At 46.3% G+C, this 16742-nt stretch overlaps 1 protein-coding gene across 1 annotated transcript in view; it reads left to right on the top strand.

Annotated features, from left to right (window-relative positions):
- Positions 1 to 16742, top strand: part of LOC132571749 (zinc finger protein 850-like) — a 77213-nt gene that overhangs the window by 10355 nt on the left and 50116 nt on the right. Inside the window, exons 3-8 of the mRNA XM_060238544.1 lie at positions 2757 to 2883; positions 5986 to 6068; positions 6668 to 6794; positions 11691 to 11888; positions 12822 to 13016; positions 14847 to 15861. Of these exons, the coding sequence (XP_060094527.1) occupies positions 2757 to 2883; positions 5986 to 6068; positions 6668 to 6794; positions 11691 to 11888; positions 12822 to 13016; positions 14847 to 15861 (1745 nt within the window). The remainder of the gene's footprint in view (positions 1 to 2756; positions 2884 to 5985; positions 6069 to 6667; positions 6795 to 11690; positions 11889 to 12821; positions 13017 to 14846; positions 15862 to 16742) is intronic.

Raw genomic sequence — 16742 nt, 5'->3', positions numbered from 1 at the left:
GTTTTGTTTTTTGAGGTTTTTTGCTTTTTTATACTGTTGGTTTGATCAGATTCTGATTATTAATTATAGTTTTTTTTTCTCCCCAGTGAGGGAATTCCCCCTCCCCAGTGTTTTAAGAAAAAGTAGCAAAGTTCAGTTTTAAAAAACAGTTAAGTAGATAAAAATACAGCATAAGTAAGAGAACAAAACAAGCACCCTAACAACACCCTCTCCTGGTCTGAGGTCCACTGATCTAGCTCTCTCAGTGTCACAGTCTGTGAGCTTTTAGTTCACACTTCTAGCCTTGCACAAGTGTTTTTAACCTGCCACAGGAGCGAAAAATGGAAGCCCAGCCCAGATTTTATCCAGCCAACAGGAATGTTCCCAGAATTCCTCATCCCTTGCTTTTTGTAGCTGATGAGTTAGCCTTGTTTTATTGGCCTGCTGTTTTAGTATCTGTCAAGGGATCCAAGACTGAACCCCATGGGTCCCCAGGGCGTAGGGTTGCCAAGTCCCCACCAGCTCCGGTGGGAGACTTGTTTTGCGCATGCGGCACGATGGGCGTCACCTGTGAGTGACATCATCGTGCCAGCGATGTTGCGCACTGGCCGCTCTAGGCATTTCCAGGGGAACTCTATGGTTTTCCCGAGCTCTCTGGCATTTCAGGAGGGAAAAACTCTATGGTACAATAGGTACCATAGAGTTCTTTCCCTCCCAAATTGCTAGCGCGTCCAGGAAAACCATAGAGTTTTCTCAGAAACGCCTAGAGCAGCGGACGTGTGACGTTGCCAGCGCAATGACGTCACTCACAGGTGACGTCATCGCATTGGCGATGTCGGGGGAGGTTCCCCCTGCCGGCGCAGTGTGGACTGGCCGGTTGGGAACCTCCTGGGTGGGAGAATCCCTGCCCGGACCGGGGGCTTGGCAGCCTTACCAGGGCAGGAGTATACAAGTAATTAAACTCTATTTTTAAAATTCTATGAAGTTTCATTTGATTTCTGGCCAAGCAAAGGTTTGATCTAGAAGCAGCCTCTTGGCTTGGCTTCGCGAACGAAGCACAGCGCTCTAAAATCACACAACGAAACAACAAGAAGCTAGCTGAACTATCTAACACATTTTCAAGACCTGTGCTAGATGGTGCAAACCTTGTCCGAGAGTCAAAGGCCGTAACTCATGTGTTCATTGCATTGCTATCTATCATAATATGAGCATATTGTAGTCCAGGCCTTCAGTAAATCAGAATCCAAACTAGCCTCCTTTTCCCCAGGATCTTAGCTCAAATATAGATTTTTTTTGGCCAAGCAGCATGAGGTGATGACGACACCCAATCAGGACATGTTCTTTCTGGAACCCTCTAGAGCAGGGGTGGCCAGCGGTAGCTCTCCAGATGTTTTTTGCCTACAACTCGCATCAGCCCCAGCCAGCATGACCAATGGCTGGGGCTGATGGGAGTTGTAGGCAAAAAGCATCTGGAGAGCTACCGTTGGCCACCCCTGGTCTAGAACAGGAGTGTCAAACTCATTTGATTATAGATTATAGATGCTGGATTAGTGTTGTTTTAAAAAAAATTTATGCTGTTTTATAATTTTAATGTGTCTATATGTTTAATGCACCTAATGTATTTTAATTACTGTATTTATAACATGTTTTATTGAATGTTGTTAGCCGCCCTGAGCCTGCCTAGGCGGGGAGGGCGGGATATAAATAAATAAAATTAATAATTTGTTATGAGAGATAGATCTGACATAAATGAGACCTTGTCAGGCCAGTCCATGTGTGTCATAAAATGTAATGCCAGGTAGCAGAGATAGAAACGCTATGAAAGACACAGACAAACACAATTAAAGATTTTTTAAAAAAAAACCCTTAAAACATGCTTAAAAGATTAGCACTCTTGCAATATTTTGTTTATTTAACAGTTTCTGATAACTGGCATTGAATTACTGAATTATTGCATCAAAATCTGGAGACAATGTCTGTGCTGCAGCAATCTTGAGTATGCTGATCAGGTGTTGTTCAGGTGTATATCTATAAGCTGCAAACCTATTTTTGGTTTATTGACATTCATTTCAGAAATCTCATGGTCAGTGCTTTGAGCCTAAGACCTAGGGGGAAACATGAAATGGCTGGGCATTGCGAGCTTTTGTACATGTTGCTTCATGTGCTGGTCAGCCAGTGGAGAAAAGAGAGGCTTTGCTCTGTCACTCCTATGCGATTGAGCAAGCCCGGCACAGCAAGCTGCGATGCAGAAGAAAGCAAGAGAGAGAGAAGGAAGCTGATGACAGTGAGTTGCTCATGGGCCTAATAGGAGTCCTCTGGGGGCCTGATCCTGACTCTCAGGCTGCATGTTTGACACCCCTGCTCTAGAAAATTACCTCATTGCTTCTGATTCCTCCCCTCCCATCCTATGGGCTGCGAGCTCTCATTTGAAGCTAAATGCACATTTCTGTCTCTGGTCTTGAAGATGATAAGGACTGAGTAGGCAGACCAGATGGCAACGTCTGGAAGATGGAGCAAGCCTGTTACTATTCATAGTAGCCCTTGAGGGGGGTCAGGGTGCTTTGCCTCACGTTATATTTTTCCCCTCTCCTTTGGGAGAGCTCCTGTGGCAGGTATCTGCCCGAGGCAGCATACAAAAATTTGAAATCCACACCCTCCGCCAGCGGAACAGACATGTCTGAAAATCATCCAAGGCACAGAACTTTCGTTTCCTCCCACTCTTTCCTTCTCTAACTGTTCTCCCCACTGCTTTGGTGGGACTTTCCTTTTTGCTTCAGGTGTGGGGCCTGTCAGCCGAAGCAGCTGCCAATTTCTGCGTGGCACAGAATTCTTCATCTCACAGTGGACAGAGGCTGCCGTTCAAGGGGATTTTGCAGGCTGGAGACCAAAGTACCTGTTCAGTGGGTAAGAATTAATGAAGCATATTTCAGATCTCTCTCAGTATGTGCATCTCTGCCTCTCCCTCTCTCTCATTTTCCATAAGAATAGCTCTGCTGAATCAGATCAGCAGTCCATCTAGTCCTGCATCCTGTCTTACACAGGGGCCAACCAGTTCCTCTGGACAGTCAACAGCAGGGGATAAAGGCCAAAGCCTTCATAAGAACAAAAGAAGAGCCCTGCTGGATCAGACCAATGGTCCATCTAGTTCAGCCTCCTGTCTCACACAGTGGCCAACCAGTTCCTCTGGACAGTCAACAGCAGGGGATAAAGGCCAAAACCTTCATAAGTACAGAAGAAGAGCCCTGCTGGATCAGACCACTGGTCCATCTAGTTCAGTCTCCTGTCTCACACAGTGGCCAACCAGTTCTTCTGGATGGCCAACAACAGGGCATAATGGCTGAGATCTTCCCCTGATGTTTCCTCCTGGCTCTGGGATTCAAAGGCTTAAGTGCCTCTGAATGTGGGCGTTCCCTTCAGCTGCCGTGGCTAGTAGCCATTGATAGACTTATCCTCCACGAATCTAATCCCCTTTTCAAGCTGGTCGTTCCTGTAGCCATCACTACATCCTCTGGCCGCAAATTCCACACTTTAATCACTCTCTGTGTAAAGTTGTGTTTCCTTTTGTCTGTCCTGAATCTACTGCCCATCAGCTTCATTGGATGCCCTCAAGTTCTAGCCTTTTGGGACTTCTCTTTGTCAGCTCTCTCCACCCCTGCATAATTTCATAAATCTCTATCATGTCCCCCATCAGTCATCTCTTTTCCAAAATGAAGAGTCCCAGGTCCTTCAGCCTTTGCTTCTACGGAAGCCCCTCATCATCATGGTTGCCTTCCTCTGTACTTTTTCCAGCTCTACAATGTCCTTTTTGAGATACGTTAACCCGAGCTGTACAATATTCCGAATGAAGCCACACCATAGATCTATACAAGAGCATTACAATATCCAGATTTCCTTGGGGTGGTTTCTCTCTTTTCTGACTGTTTATAGAATCATAAGAACATAAGAGAAGCCACTTGGTTCAGGCCAGTGGGCCATCCAATCCAACACTCTGTGCCACACAGTGGCCAAAAAAGCCCCAGGTGCCATCAGGAGGTCTATCAGTGGGGCCAGGACACCAGAAGCCCTCACCCTGTTGCCCCCTCCCCAAACACCAAGAATATAGAGCATCACTTACCCCAGACAGAAAGTTCTGACAATATGCTATGGCTAATAGCCACTGATGGACCTCTGCTTCATATGTTTATCCAATCCCCTCTTGAAGCTGATAAGAACATAAGAGAAGCCACGTTGGATCAGGCCAATTGGCCATCACAGCACTCTGTGCCACACAGTGGCAAAAAAACCCCAGGTGCCACCAGGAGGTCCATCAGTGGGGCCAGGGCACTAGAAGCCCTCCCACTGTTGCCCCCCCCCCAGCACCAAGAATACAGAGCATCACTTGCCCCAGACAGAGAGTTCCGACAATACGCTGTGGGTAATACTCACTGATGGACCTCTGCTCCATATGCTTATCCAATCCCCTTTTGAAGCTGGCTATGCTTGTAGTCACTGCCATACAGGCTATCTAGAAAATCAAAGGGAAGGGCCATACAGGCTATCTAGTTCAACCCCCTGCTCAATGCAGGATCAGCCTAAAGCATCCCTGATAAGTAATTTTCCAGCCACTACATGAAGACCTCCAGAGAGGGGGAGCTCATCGCTGATTCCACTGCTGAACTAATCTTATTTTTCATAGAATCATAGAGTTGGAAGGAATCTCCAGGGTCATCTAGTCCAACCCCCCGCAAAATGCAGGAAACTCACAAATTGTTGTTGTTGTTCAGTCGCTCAGTCAAGTCTGACTCTTTGCGACCCCATGGACCAAGTCACGCCAGGCCCTCCTGTCTTCCACCATCCTCCAAAGTCTGCTCAAATTCATGTTTGTTACATCAGTAACGTTGTCCAGCCATCTCATCTTTTGCCATCCCTTCGTCTGTTTGCCTTCTTGTCTTTCCCAGCATCAGGATCTTCTCCAGGGAGTGTTCCTTTCACTCAACTCACAAATTACTCCCCCTAAATTCACAGGATCGGCATTGCTGTCAGATGGCCATCTAGCCTCTGTTTAAAAACCTCCAAAGAAGGAGAGCCCACCACCTCCCGAGGGAGCCTGTTCCACTGAGGAATCGCTCTAACGGTCAGGAAGTTCTTCCTAATCTTGAGCCGGAAACTCTTTTGATTTAATTTCAACCCGCTGGTTCTGGTCCTACCTTCTGGGGCCACAGAAAACAATTCCACACCATCCTCTATACGACAGCCCTTCAAGTACTTCAAGATGGTGATCATACTACCTCTCAGCTGCCTCCTCTCCAGGCTAAACATTCCCAGCTTCTTCAACCTTTCTTCATAGAACTTGGTCTTAAAAAACCCATTTTCCTAGTATCCAGTTGGTACCTTTCTGTTTATAATTTTAACCCATTATCAGGAGTCCTCTCCTACGCTGCCAACAGAAACAGCTCCCGGTCCTCGTCTGAGCGACAGCTTTTCAACTACTTAAAGAGAGCAATCATGTTCCCCTTCAACCTCCTGTTCTCCGGACTGACTATTTTACAAGTTTTCGATCCAAACATAATGGACTTATTTTTTGATATTTGGAAATGGTTTATAGAAACTTTTGTGTCATTCCACAACCGCTGTTGTTGCATCTTTGTCTTTATTTTACATCTTTTTCTCTGAATTTTAATGTGGTGTTTTTTTTTTTCCAAACCAGTAATTTGAATTCTGCCCAAGTGCCAATGTGACAAGGGAATTTTCATTATCTCTTTCTGCATAAGGTACTGAAATTTAAAGTGTGTGTTAACCAGGGGTGGAATTCTAGCAGGAGCTTTTTTGCATATTAGGCCACACACCCCGATGTAGCCAATCCTCCAAGAGCTTACAAGGGTTTTTGTAATATCTTGGAGGATTGGCTACATTGGGAGGCCTAATATGCAAAGGAGCTCCTGCTAGAATTCCACCCCTGGTGTTTACAAAGAACAAAATATTCAGAAAGGTTACAGTCTTTCTCTATCACGGTTGTTTCCCTCTCAGATAAAAGAACCTCCCCAGAAACGCCTCCAAGGTCGACATCGGATTATGCTGGAGATGAAACGGTTTCTGCGCAGCCAGATCACGTAAGTGAGGGGATCCAGCCCTCAGCGCTCTGGGCATTTCTTTTCCCTGCGGACTGTCTTTAGCTTGAATGCAGGGCTTTTGTTTGGTAACAGGAACTCCTTTGCATATTAGGCCACAAACCCTGATGTAGCCGATCCTCCAAGAGCTTACAGGGCTCTTCTCACAGGACCTACTGTAAGCTCTTAGAGGATTGGCTACATCAGGGGTGTGTGGCCTACAGGCCCGGCGCTAGGGTTTCTGCCGTTCCTTCTCCCCCCCCACTCCTTCCAAGGAAGCCTCAGAAGAGTGTAGGGGAGTAAGGGGGCTCCTGGTGGCTCCCCCAGGCAGCCACCTACCCTGCCTACTCCCATGCGCCGGCCCTGGTGGCCTAATATGCAAAGGAATTCCTGCTACAAAAAAAAAAGCCCTACTGGAATGTAACGTTCTTCCCTTCCCTGTGAGCAAAATTCCTATCCCAAAGGTTTTCGTCTTGCAAGAGAGGCCCAGACACTTTTAATTAACTTCTCCAATTGTGTTTGGATCGGGGAGGGGAGGGGGACATACGATGATATCGTCTTGGAGCAGAGGGGCGGAAAATACTTTAAAACTTTTCTTTTAGGGTCTGCTGACTTTGGAGGAGGTATCCGTGCATTTCACCGACCAGGAGTGGGCCCTGCTGGACGCAAGCCAAAGAGCTCTGCACAGAGAAGTCATGCTAGAAAATTATGGGATGGTGGCCTCTCTAGGTAAGGCTTCCCTTTGGACCCTAAGGGACAGTTCTTTGTTTTAAATTTTAAAAGCCAGTGTAAGATAGTGAAGAAGAAGAAGCGATTGTTTTATTTGCCTTAAATTTCTATCCCACCCTCTCCACGAGAGGGCTCAGAGCGGCTAACAACGTTTATATATAGTGTAGTGCAGTTTGGTGTAGTGGTTAAGTGTGCGGACTCTTATCTGGGAGAACCGGGTTTGATATTCCCCACTCCTCCACTTGCACCTGCTGGAATGGCCTTGGATTAGCCATAGCTATTGCAGGAGTTGTCCTTGAAAGGGCAGCTGCTGTGAGAGCCCTCTCAGCCCCACCCCCCTCACAGGGTGTCTGTTGTGGGGTAGGAAGATAAAGGAGATTGTAGTCCGCTCTGAGCCTCTGTCCTTGAAAGGGCAGCTGCTGTGAGAGCCATCTCCAGCCCCACCCACCTCACAGGGTGTCTGTTGTGGGGGAGGAAGATAAAGGAGATTGTAGGCCGCTCTGAGGCTCCTTGAAAGGGCAGCTGCTGTGAGAGTCCTCTCAGCCCCACCCACCTCACAGGGCGTCTGTTGTGGGGGAGGGAGATAAAGGAGATTGTAGGTCACTGAGCCTCTCTCCTTGAAAGGGCAGCTGCTGTGAGAGCCCTCTCCAGCCCCACCCACCTCACAGGGTGTCTGTTGTGGGGGAGGAAGGGAAAGGAGATTGTTGGCCGCTCCGAGCCTCTGTCCTTGAAAGGGCAGCTGCTGGGTGAGCCCTTTCAGTCCCACCCACCTCACAGGGTGTCTGTTGTGGGGGAGATCTTGAGTGGAGAGCGGAATATAATTCCAATGTCGTCGTCGTCTTATATTTACAATTTAAAAACCAATAAAATGCAGTCATGATTTAAAACCATCATGTGGTGCTGTACCACTTCAATATAAGCGAGTCCTTCTTTTCTGAGGGTGATCACATAGCATCGTAGCTCTATAATGATACCGTAGCTCTACAATGATTGGATTTATATCCCACCCTTCACTACCCAAAGGAGTCTCAGGGGCATCTTACAATCTGCTTTCCCTTCCCCTCCCCACAACAGACACCCTGTGAGGTAGGTGAGGCTGAGAGAGCTCTGACAGAAACTGCTCTTGAGCAGAACAGCTTCTGACAGAGTTTTGACTGACCCAAGCTTGCTCCAAGACGAAGACGATGACATTGGATTTATATTCCGCCCTCCACTCAAGAGTCTCAGAGTGGCTCACAATCTCCTTTATCTCCCTCCCCCACAACAGACACCCTGTGAGGTGGGTGGGGCTGGAGAGGGCTCTCCCAGCAGCTGCCCTTTCAAGGACAGAGGTTCAGAGCAGCCTGCAATCTCCTTTCCCTTCCTCCCCCACAACAAACACCCTGTGAGGTGGGTGGGGCTGGAGAGGGCTCTCACAGCAGCTGCCCTTTCAAGGACAGAGGCTCAGAGTGGCCTACAATCTCCTTTCCCTTCCTCCCCAACAACAGACACCCTGTGAGGTGGGTGGGGCTGAGAGGGCTCCCACAGCAGCTGCCCTTTCAAGGACCACCTCTGCAGAGCTATGGCTGACCCAAGGTCATTCCAGCAGGTGCAAGTGGAGGAGTGGGGAATCAAACCTGGTTCTCCCAGATAAGAGTCCGCACACTTAACCACTACACCAGACTGGCTGTCACAGACTGGCTCTCTAGTGGTTAGGGAGGGGTTGTGGCTCAGTGGTAGAGCATCTGCTTGACGCGCAGAAGGTCCCGAGTTCAATCTCTGGTGTCTCCAATTAAAGTATCTGATAGCAGGTGATGTGAAGGTCCTGTTTCTGAGACCCTAGAGCCAGTCTGAGTAGACAGTACTGACCTTGAACAAAGTAGGAGTCCAGTACCTTAAAGACCAACAAAGTTTTATTCAGAATGTAAGCTTCTGAATGCCCACACACTTCATCATACAATGGAATGTGGTACAATGAGCAGAACTACATCCAGCTGGTGGGCAGGGGTTAAGAATGCAAAGTGGTACAAAGTTAGAATCCAGTGGCAAAATGGTGAAATTAACAAATTGAAAGAACATTTGGTCTGGATAGCATTTGCATGGGATACCAAGAAAACAGTAACTTTAGAATGAGAGGAATGATGGTGACAGTATCATAAGGCAATAAATGGAGTCTTTTAATTGCTCTGGGTTAAACTGAGTTAAAGTCTGGGTTAAACTGAGAACATTTAAATTTAAAGTTGCTTTCCTTCTACCTCTACCTCCCCCATCTATTTGCTTTCCTTCCTTCAGACATCTGACATTCACGTCTTGCGGCTCTCAGACATCTGATTTATTCAATGGGGCTCTAAGTTAAGAAAGTTTGGCCATCCCACCGATATATAGATCTATTCTGCCTTCCTGCTCTGCCTTTTTAATTTCAGTGGGCTGTGGTTGGCGGTGACCTGCTTTTGTATTTTTAGGCATCTAGACAGACATCTAGCTCTTGGACTGTTTTATTGTATTACTGTGCCATTAAAGGTTTGTTAGTTTGATTGCCTCTGGTCCAGTAGCACCTGTCACATACTGGTAAGGGAGTAGTCCCAGAGCAGTCTGCGTCAGAGCCGCCTCAATCCAAATCACAGTCCAAAAGCAAGGTCGTTGGAACCAGAGGTCAGGTCACCGGGAAAACAGAGCAGGAACAGAGGCAAGGAAGGCGGGAGCTGGGGTGGTCGCAGAACCGAAGGGACTTGTTGCTTCCATGGCACACGGAAGCTGAAACGGAAGCTTTATGCAACAGTTTCCAATTAGTCAACGGCATCACAGGTTTAGCAGCGTCACATATTCTGCTGAAACTCATGGCTTAACGATCTTCTCGGCCTCGCTCCGGCTTCCTTCCATCTTCTCTCTAAGTTCTGTCGGAGTCTTTGTCTGACAAGTTCCAGACTGCGGGTCGTGAGCTGAGAGGTGCGTCTGCCTTATTAGCTGAAATGCCGGCTGGCGGCCATAAATCAATTATGCAGCCAGAGGGACCCGGGCTTGGTGCTGCTGAGTCTGTTAACCCTGTTGGCTCTTCCTGAACACGCCCCTCAGCAGAGCTCATGACAGCACCTTAGAAACTAACTAGATTGTTAGGAATTTGCATGAGTCAAAGCTTGTATCCCAGAAACTCTGTTGGCCTTTAAGGTGCTCTTGGATGCGGATGGAGCTTTCTCCACTGCAGATGGCGAAAGGTAAGTAAAGGCAAAGGTCATCCTCTGTGCAAGCACTGGGTCATTACCGACCCACGGGGTGATGTCGCGTCAGGACATTTTCACAGCAGACTCCCCCCCCCCCCAATTTTTTTTATTAAGAAATAAAATAGGTACACGACAAATAACACCATAACTATAGTGTCCAAATATCAATTGCAATAGAAAGAGAAAACAAATTTAATTGACATACAGGGAAATCTAATATCCAAAACAAGAGAGCCGTTTGGTGTAGTGGTTAAGTGCGTGGACTCTTATCTGGGAGAACCGGGTTTGATTCCCCACTCCTCCACTTGCATCTGCTGCAATAGCCATAGTTTTCGTAGGAATTGTCCTTGAAAGGGCAGCTGCTGTGAGAGCTCTCTTAGCCCCACCTACCTCACAGGGTGTCTGTTGTGGGTGGGGGTGGGGAAGGTAAAGGAGATTGTGATAGCTCTGAGACTCTGAGATTCTGAGTATAGGGCAGGATATAAATCCAATATCATCATCATCATCATCAAGATAACACACACCAGATGCAATTTATCAATAAGAACATAAGAGAAGCCATGTTGGATCAGGCCAATGGCCCATCCAGTCCAACATTCTGTGTCACACATTGGCCAACAAACCAGGTGCGATCAGGAGGTCCATTGGTGGGGCTAGGACACTAGAAGCTCTTCTACTGTCCCCCCCCCCCACCCGCCCAGCACCAAGAATACAGAGCATCACTGCCTCAGATAGAGAGTTCCATCAATACGGTGTTAAGTAAGTCTGAGAACATGAGGGGGGTCTGGAGACCAAGTCCTATGAGGAAAGGTTGAAGGAGCTGAGGATGTTTAGCCTGGAGAGGAGGCAGCTGAGAGGTGATATGATCACCATCTTCAAGTACTTGAAGGGCTGTCATAGAGAGGATGGTGTGGAATTGTTTTCTGTGGCCCCAGAAGGTAGGACCAGAACCAATGGGTTGAAATTAAATCAAAAGAATTTCCTGCTCAACATTAGGAAGAACTTCCTGACCGTTAGAGCGATTCCTCAGTGGAATAGGCTTCCTCTGGAGGTGGTGGGCTCTCCTTCCTTTGAGGTTTTTAAACAGAGGCTAGATGGCCATCTGACAGCAATGAAGATCCTATGAATTTAGGGGGAGGTATTTGTGAGTTCCTGTATTGGGGAGGGGGTTGGACTAGATGACCCTGGAGGTCTCTTCCAACTCCATGATTCTGTAAGATCCCATTTTTTAGAACCTCAACCATCGAAAATATTGGACATCTATAAGAAGTATATCTTTATTGGATAGGAGAGTCAAAACTTGGCAGAGTTTTTACGGGGTGGTTTGCCACTGCCTTCCCCAGTCATCTATACTTTCCCCCCAGCAAGCTGGCTAGTCATTTTACCGAATTCGGAAGGATGGAAGGCTGAGTCAACCTTGAGCCAGCTACCTGAACCCAGCTTCCGCCAGGATTGAACTCAGATCATGAGCAGAGCTTGGACTGCAACACTGCAGCTGACCACTATGCACCATGGGTACCCTTCTAAAAATACCTTCAGTCCTAATGGAGGTGCCTTCCTTCTGGTCACCTAGCCTAGAAGGGCATCTTTTTTGCAGCTGGAGATTCCTTTTTCCATGTAATTGAGCGGTTGCCTTTGTCCGCTGCAAAGAAATCCATTATTTCTCTCCTGGGATTTTATTGTTTCTTCTTTCTTCCAGAAGGCGACATCCGGGAGAGCAAGAAGGAGGGAAGGCCAAGTCCGATTCTGTTGAACCGAGTCCGATTGAATGGGGGAGATCAGCAGAGGAGGAAAACAGAAGTGAAACGGAAGAGGGAGAACAAATCTTTTGCATTGCAAGATGCAAATTTCCACAAAATCCCAATCCAGGAAAAAAAAGATGAAGGGAAGGGAAAGAGTAAGCGCTGTGTGTGCATGGAATGCTACAGTTGTATATTCAGTTTTAATGCTCATTGTCGAAGGTAACGAAGGGTACTTTTAAACTGGCAGCCAGCCTGTCTGGTGTAGTGGTTAAGTGTGCCGACTCATATCTGGGAGAATCGGGTTTGATTCTCCACTCCTCCACTTGCAGCTGCTGGAATGGCCTTGGGTAAGCCATAGCTCTCACAGGAGTTGTCCTTGAAAGGGCAGCTTCTGGGAGAGATCTCTCAGCCCCACCCACCTCACAGGGTGCCTATTGTGGGGGAGGAAGGTAAACGAGATTGTGAGCTACTCTGAGATTTGGAGTGGAGGGATATAAATCCAATATCATCATCATCATTTTCATCTTCTGTTGTATCGGATGGAGTAAGGTTTTATGATGGCAATTCTAATTCAAGAAGCATTTTAAGGTAGAGATGCTGAACTGGTATAATTTAGTCCACCATCCAATGATGTCAGGGGTGTAGGACATATGCAAATAGTTGTGCTGATGAGCTCCAGCGCCTGTTTTTCTACAGAATGACCCCTGTGCATCCCCATACTCTTCCCAGCACTGAACTGCATTTCCCCACACCCACCTCACAGGGTGTCTGTTGTGGGGGAGGAAGGTAAAGGGGACTGTGAGCGGCTCAGACTTTGAGATTCAGAGCGGAGGGCAGGATATAAATCCAGTATCATCTTCTTCTTGAAATGCTCACAGTTTGAAAGGAGTATCCACAAGAGAATCCACACAGGGCTGTGAGCCGCCCTGAGCCACTTGTTGGGAAGCGCGGGATAAAAATCATAAAATAAATAAATAAATAAATAAAAGCTATTTTAATGCCCTACATTTATTCTTAACAGCAGTTAAGTGGTTTTGTTCCCAGGTTAGAGGCTCTGGGACCTTACCAGTTTTCTCTCTTTATTCCAGAGGGTGACGTTTGCGAAAGCAATAATGAAGGAGAATCACATGAGATGACTCTGGATGGAGCAGGTTATATAACAGAGGAGCCAATGTGGAAAATTGAAATAAAACAGGAAATAGGGAGTGACTCCTCTGCTTTTCAGGGTGGCAAGTTCCAGGAAATCCCTGTCCAAGAAAAAATGGGGAAAGGAAATGAACAAAGTAAGTGCACTGGGTGAGGGAGAAGTCTGAGTTCGAAATGAAGGTTCTGTGCATATGGGAAAATGTATCTACGACAGCAAGTTTGTAAATGCTGACAGTGTGAAAAGATTTTCTGTTGACTGCAGAACCTTACTGCCTGTCAAAGAATCCACATTTTGTGTGTGTGTGGAGAGAGAGGTGGGGACTCATTTGGAGTACTGTGTACAGAGGGTACTGAGATCAGGTTCACAGAATCTACTGATAATCCCCGGGCTGAAGGAGGCCAAACTGAAAAACACAAGGGAAAGGGCCTTCTCAATCATGGCTCCCCACTGGTGAAATCAATTACCAGAGGAGGTGCAGGCCCTGCAGAGTCTTGCCCAGTTCCCCAGGGCCTGCAAGACTACCCTCTTTCAGCTGGCCTTTTCTTAATGCAGATCCAGCTGTACCGCCGTTATGATAAAATCTGTATATGAGTAAGATCGGAAATTTTGAAAATGTAGCACCGAGTACGATCGTATGAAATTGTTGGTTTTAATTAGACGGTTTTAAGAGAATTTTAAGGAAACTGTATAATGTTTAGATTATTTTTTTATTATGTAACCTTTGTATTTTATATTATGTTGTGTAGCCACCCTGAGCTTGCTTCAGTGGGGAGGGCGGGGTATAAATTAAAAGTTATTATTATTATTATTTTTACAATTCTGGTCACCGCACCTCAAAAAGGATATTATAGATATATTGGGCAACTAGAATGATTAAAGGGTTGGAACGCTTTCCATATGAAGAAAGGTTGAAACGCTTGGGGCTCTTTAGCGTGGAGAAACGTCGGCTGTGGGGTGACATGATAGAGGTTTACAAGATTATGCATGGGAGAGAGAAGGTAGGGATAGAAGTCCTTTTCTCCCTTTCTCACAATACGAGAACTCCTGGGCACTCAGTGAAATTGCTGAGCAGTTGGGTTAGGACGGATAAAAGGAAGTACTTCTTCACCCAAAGGGTGATTAACATGTGGAATTCACTGCCACAGAAGATGGTGGCAGCTACAAGCTACAAGGGGATTGTATAAGTATATGGAGCAGAGGTCCATCAGTGGCTATTAGCCACAGCAGGCCTCAGATTCAGTGGGAGCTCACAGGAGCACAGCTCCTGAACCTTTCTGAGAGTTTAACCTCCTCCTTCTGAGAGTTCCACCTCCTTGTCCATTGAATAGTATGTGCAGTTGCATAACAATCACTGGATAAGCTCCACCAGCTATTTTTCTACAAAATGACTTCTGAACTACAGCATATTGTTGGAACTCTCTGTCTGGGACAGTGGTGCTCTGTATTACTGGTATTCCACAGTGGGAGGGCTTCTAGTGTCCTGGCTCCACTGGTGGACCTCCTTATGACACTTGGGTTTTTATGGCCACTGTGGGATACAGAGTGTTGGACTGGATGGGCCATTGGCCTGATCCAACATGGCTTCTCTTATGTTCTTAGAGAGAGAGTCCACTTTTCTCACTGAGATGAATGGCATCACAAAATTAAAAACATGCATATTTATTTACTTAAAATATTTCTGTGCTCCCTTTCCACCCAAATAAGATCTCCAAGATGGCAACACATCTTGATGCATTAAAACAGCATTTAGATGTGCACGTACGTATTTAACAATACAATTAAAAAGCGTAGACATAAAAAAAACACAAACATACAATGAACAGTGCAATTCGTTTTTGTCAGAGACATTAAAAAGACAGAGAGTATCTTTTCTTTGCTCTTAACCTCAGTTTATTGGGTTTGTTCCCTGATTTAAAGTTCCATTTCTACCATAGGTCTTAACTAGTTTTCTCTATTATTCCTGCAGACTGGGAGAGTAGAGTGCAGGGAGAATCACAGCAGATCTCACTGGAAGGACTGGGAAGTACAGAAGAGGACCATCCGTGGAAAATAGAAATAAAAGAAGAAACGGAGAATGAATCCTCCACTTCTCAGGGCGGTGACTTTCCTGAAATCCCAATCCAAGTTAAAATAGGGAAGGGAAAGGAAAGAAGCAAGTGTCCGGTTTGTGGGAAGAGCTATAGCTGCAAATCGAGCTTTAATGCTCACTGGAGAATCCACACGGGGGAGAATCTGTATGAATGCTTGGTTTGTGGAAAGAATTTCATTCAGAGTTCGCACCTCACTTCGCATCTCCGAATCCACACAGGGGAGAAACCATTCCAGTGCTTGGAGTGCGGAATGAGCTTCAAATGGAATGAGCAACTCCGTTCGCATAAGATAGTCCACACGGGCAAGAAGCCGTATCAGTGCATGGAGTGCGGGAAGAGCTTCATTCGCAGCACGCACCTCACTTCACATCAGCTGATCCACACGGGAGAGAAACCATACAAATGCAACGACTGCGGGAAGAGCTTCATCCGGAGTACCGAGCTTACCATCCATCAGAGAATCCACACGGGAGAGAAGCCGTATCAGTGCTTAGAGTGCGGGAAGAGTTTCTCTCAGAGCACCAACCTCACTTCGCACAAAAGAATCCACACTGGGGAGAAACCGCACAAATGCCTGGAGTGCGGAAAGAGCTTTACTCAGAGGTCCTACCTGAGTAGGCATCACCGGATTCACATGAAGCCCTACAAATGCTCAGAATGTAGCATGAGTTTTTGTGACGAATCGGACCTTAAAGCACATCAGGTCGTCCACGCGGGGGGAAATCCCTCAAACCCTCGATACGTTTGGAGCGTGGAAAGAACTTCAGGTTCTTCACAGATTTTACTTCACATTGAAGGATTAACGCCCGTGTGGAAACATATGGACAATCAGAATAAAACTTTCCCAACAGATCAGCCTTTAATAACGGTTACAAACCCTAATTTTTATTAGCATAGGGTGTTTTTCTTTTTTTTCTTTTACATTTTCTGTGCAGAAAAAAAAAGCTCTTTCTACCTTTTCTCTGTCAGAAACCTGCACGGAGCGAGGAAATTCCTTTGTGTCTACCACCTTACTGCGGGAACGCCCGATCTTTCCTTCCTGAATTGTTTTACTAATGAAAGGTCCTCCTTTCCTGCTTACGGAAAGGGCAAAAATGGCCCAGGACACCCTTTCACCAGGTGTTCTCAAGTGCTTTGCTTCAAAGTTACCTGCTTGTTACATCAGGTTTCACTTCTGGTCTCTGAGCTCTTCCTCTAACAGACTAGCTGGTTTCTTGCATTCGAAGCTTACTGCTTCACTCAAGAAGGGGAGCACGCGAGCTTTTTGTTTCCTATCAAGTATGTTTGGGGGAGGAGCATTGAACTTGGGCTTCTCCACTAACATTTTCTGGCTTCTCCATCTGAGAGAGAGCATGTGCCTGACGCCATCTTCAACCTTTCATACCTTTCTTGAACAAAGAGACTGCGATTATCCGTACACTTTTGGAGCCCTGCCCAGTTGTAGATAGCTGTTTGTATTTTTTCTATTTTGATACCCCCTTTTTTGCCGTTTTTGAACTTTTTCTGCTTTCTATAAATGCTATATAGATTCTGATGTCCTTCTACATGAAATGCTATTTAAAACAAAAGTACCTTTTTTACTGTACGTCCGTGTTTAGGATTTTCAAAGAGCACTCACCTCCCCGTATTTAACATATTTGACCCTGTTACCAGGTTGCTTTCCCTTGTTAATACTGCAATTTTAGCCCCCCCCTTTAAAAAAAATTATAACAGATATCTTCAGTGACTGAGTGAATGGCAGACGTAAAAGTGGTCACTTGGTTTTAAACGGC

Source organism: Heteronotia binoei, chromosome 5 (assembly GCF_032191835.1).
Source record: "Heteronotia binoei isolate CCM8104 ecotype False Entrance Well chromosome 5, APGP_CSIRO_Hbin_v1, whole genome shotgun sequence".
NCBI lineage: Eukaryota > Metazoa > Chordata > Lepidosauria > Squamata > Gekkonidae > Heteronotia > Heteronotia binoei.
Note: the sequence above shows the minus strand (reverse complement) of the source record. Positions and strands in the feature narration are given on the sequence as shown.